The sequence below is a fragment of the Tachysurus vachellii genome, chromosome 5 (assembly GCF_030014155.1).
Source record: "Tachysurus vachellii isolate PV-2020 chromosome 5, HZAU_Pvac_v1, whole genome shotgun sequence".
NCBI classification, from domain to species: domain Eukaryota; kingdom Metazoa; phylum Chordata; class Actinopteri; order Siluriformes; family Bagridae; genus Tachysurus; species Tachysurus vachellii.
This window is the reverse complement of record NC_083464.1, coordinates 8,507,501-8,511,140: the sequence shown is the minus strand read 5'-3', so window position 1 is coordinate 8,511,140 and position 3,640 is coordinate 8,507,501. Positions and strand designations below refer to the sequence as shown.

At 40.3% G+C, this 3,640-nt stretch overlaps 1 protein-coding gene across 2 annotated transcripts in view; it reads right to left on the bottom strand.

Annotated features, from left to right (window-relative positions):
- Positions 1–692: 692 nt before the first annotated feature.
- pard3aa (par-3 family cell polarity regulator alpha, a) overlaps positions 693–3,640 on the bottom strand; it is a 403,329-nt gene continuing 400,381 nt past the window's right edge. For both annotated transcript variants that reach the window (XM_060869625.1, XM_060869626.1), the window contains one exon: positions 693–3,222. In XM_060869625.1, the coding sequence (XP_060725608.1) occupies positions 2,847–3,222 (376 nt within the window). In that variant the 3' untranslated portion in view covers positions 693–2,846. The remainder of the gene's footprint in view (positions 3,223–3,640) is intronic.

Below are 3,640 nucleotides of genomic sequence, written 5' to 3'. Positions count from 1 at the left end.
GGGCTAAAAGAGCAAAGAAACTGAAAAACATCTTTATCCTGAAGATTCCCTTATGCCACTGACACTGGAGACTCCTTCCATAAATGTAAAATTAAGCCTTTTTACAGAGAACTTCACCTTGTCCATGCAATATTATGTTAGACTATGTTTCTGTTGGACATTTTACATCATATTTCATGTAAATGGCACACTGTGTTGTGATAATCTTATCTACCTATCTATCTATCACCAATCAACTATATATCTATCCATCCATCTATCTATATATTTATCCAATAATCTACCCATCCAACCATCTACCTATCTATCCATCTATCTATCCATCCATCTATGGGAACCTTCTGCCATTACTATACTGGCCATTACTATAGAAGCTTATATAAACAAACCCATATCAGTACCTGTGATCTGAATTACATCCATGTACCCGGATCTCAGCTGTCCGGGAAAATGATCAACACACCTTTCACCAATCAGTCATGGTAACGATGCTCTTAGCGGTCATTCCCTCAATGCGGTGAATTGAACATATCAATAAAGATGCACACTTGAGTAATGTAAACAAGAGGAAGAAACAGCCTTCTGTTTTATTCTGTCTAAATTTGATATGTACAGAGAAAGCTGTGTACAATTTCATACAGTATGTATAAAGACAAGTCCAAAAAAAAAAAAAAAAAAAAGCAATTGCACTGTGCTTACGTTTGATACACCATGGACACCATGTTACCTCAGGAGAATATAGACAATGCAAAAACAACACAGTTCCTCTACGGGGTTTTTTTTTTCTTTTCTTTTAACAATCTAAACACACACTTGTGGTGGAAAGATGTTATTACACAAAAGGTAGAAGAATAATTGCTAAAATATGTGCATGACATGTAAATCTTTTGTAGTACAAAATATCCCTCGTATAACAGGCACTTAAACATTACCATCGCCAACAAATTCTCCATTAATTCAATGCATAAAATACAAAATGTGAAATTAAGCAGCCAATAAAAAAAAAAAGAAAAAAAAACCTGCTGCTGTTCTGAAAAGTTCATTTTTCCACCCGATCGAGATCACGTGACCAAACATACACACACGTACCGGTTAGTCCACAGCAGGACGATGTGCTTGATTGTTTCGTACATTTTAGTTTTGCTCTTTTGGGACAGCGAGTGAAAGAGAGGAGGAAAGAAAGCGATCAAAACTGCCAGTGTTCAGATCATTAGAGGTGAGTGAAAAGGCTAAAATAAATATTAGATCCACAATAGATATCATAATACTTATCAGAATTGCAGAAGATTTTTAACCTCACACACACACTGATGTTTCATCCATTAGCCAGTTGCTGTGTCAGCTATACTATTCACATAATCTCCTGGCGTCACCAGCTTCCTGTGCTGCAAATGTTCAGTCGGTTCACTGGAACAGATCGAAAAACATTTACACGCGTGTAATTATAAGGGGTTGGTTGGTAAATGAGGCTAAATGTGATATCTTAGACTTCCTGAAATAATGATTGGATTGCAATCTGTTTTTAATAGTGTCTTAGATGCATTTAAACATGCACACCTATCCGGATTTTATTTATTGCTCCATTTACCCACCTCGACCTTCGGCTAGGGAAAACAGAATTCCCACTCGTAAAAAGTCGACCCCTGAGTTCAGCAAGTGATGTCATGTGAACATGGCTGCTCACGGCGGGGATAGTTATAAAAAAAAAAAAAGATGACTTTTGACTTTCTGATTATACAGCGTGTGGTTTTGATGAGATAAATATGCAGCCCACATCAGCTTCTAACAAAAGATGAAGCACGAGATAAAGTTCACAGTACTGGCCTGTGTGTGTGTGTGTGTGTGTGTGTGTGTGTGTGTTCAACAGAACTCTCAGACCACTGTGGGACCACTGAGCAAGTGCTGCAGCACCAAGTTGGCACAGGTGGCACCAACATGAATTTCTTATAACTTTGCATTGCAGTCCAGCTCCCGTCACATGACCCAAGTAATATGCATGAAAAGAGAGAATCTAAAGTTTAAAGAGCAGGCACAGGCTGGCAAACAGGAAGTGTGACAGATGGACAGAGAAATAAAATCGTCGCAGGACCAGTGAAATGACTGTGATTTTTCAGGATAGTTTCAAACTCTCTGTGTTTCTTTCTTTCCTTCTTTCTCTCTTTCAGTCAAACGTACAGACGGGTGACAAAATATAGGAAAATCTGGTGTCTCCATCCACCTCCCCTTTTAGAGGAAAAAGTGTCAAAGCAGATTGATCACATGAACAGCGTTCATCGGTCCGTTACAGCTTGTAGAAGAGACTTAGAGAATTGATACTAAATAGTGTGGAGATTGTTCCAGTGGCTCATGATGGCCCAACACCTTACTAACACACAGTATGTCAGGTTTTTATTGAACGTAACCTATTTGTGTGTGTGTGTGTGTATACTGTATATATATTTATATCCACAGCTAGCGCAGTATTCAAATAAAAATATATATTCAAAATATTTCTGCTATTCAGAGAAAGAGGACTCTGATACCTGCTACTTTCCTCAACACTCAATGTTCAATGTATTCACAACCGGGGGGAGGTGAAATAAGTTCTGTAGGTCACAGCGCTGTAGTAATACAAATGCAAACCTGGAAACCCACTTGCTGTTTTCTGATTGTCAGGACCGGCGAGGACGCTAGTCAGTGCTATGACACACACCATGTGGAGACGTTGGATGGCTGGACTATTGTGTATTAAAAAAATAGTGATGTGCATGACAAGTTAAAAAAAAAGTCAACAACCAAAATCCCTATGTTTTCAGAAAAGTTCATAGTGTGTGTCACGCTCTTCTACTCCAACCTCTCTCATCGCTTCAGGAGTAGAACAGCCGGCCCTTTTCAGGGCTCTGAAGTCGGTTAAGGCGGGCGAGCTGAGAGGGCGAAGGTGGCACATCCTGTCTGTAGGGCCCTTTGGGGATTGAGGACAGGACCAGTGAGTTGTTTGGACTGAGCTTGGCCTGGGCTTCCTGCTCTTTACGCCTCTGCTCCTGCCTTAGCAGCTCCTGTGTCTCCAGCAGCACACGTGCGTTCAGGCCCAGAGCCGGACCACTCAGGTAGCCGTTAGCACCACGGTTTCCCTGGTAGCTGGAGTAGCGTGGGTTCTCTTTAGCTGATTGGAACACCTCGCCAGGGGGGTAGACCTTATCCCAGGAGTCCTGAGACACAGTGCTGGGGTTCTTACGTGGTTGCCTACAAATGTGTGTGTGAGAGAGAGAGAAAGAGAGAGAGAGAGAGAACGATTAGTCCATAAACTATAATGGTTTTCAAAGTTATGTAAACTTTTTTTACTTATTCTTATATTTCCTATAGTTCTCAAACTTCTAATCTTCTGATCTGATCACTTGACTCAAATAGTTTAATCCAAACTAAACGAGCAGGACCGTTGTATACTACTGAGAGAAATATCAGGAGTAAACTGCTCTGTCTTTAATAAACAACAAAAACATCATTTAAAGGTGCCTTGTGTTGGAAGAGTTGGAAGATGCACAGAGAAAGACATGAAATAAATTTTTAAAGTCCGTGGCTGAACCTATGACACAGACTGTTCAGTCTCTACATTTTTGACATAAAACATTCACACACGCGCACACACACAGACGTTTTCCAT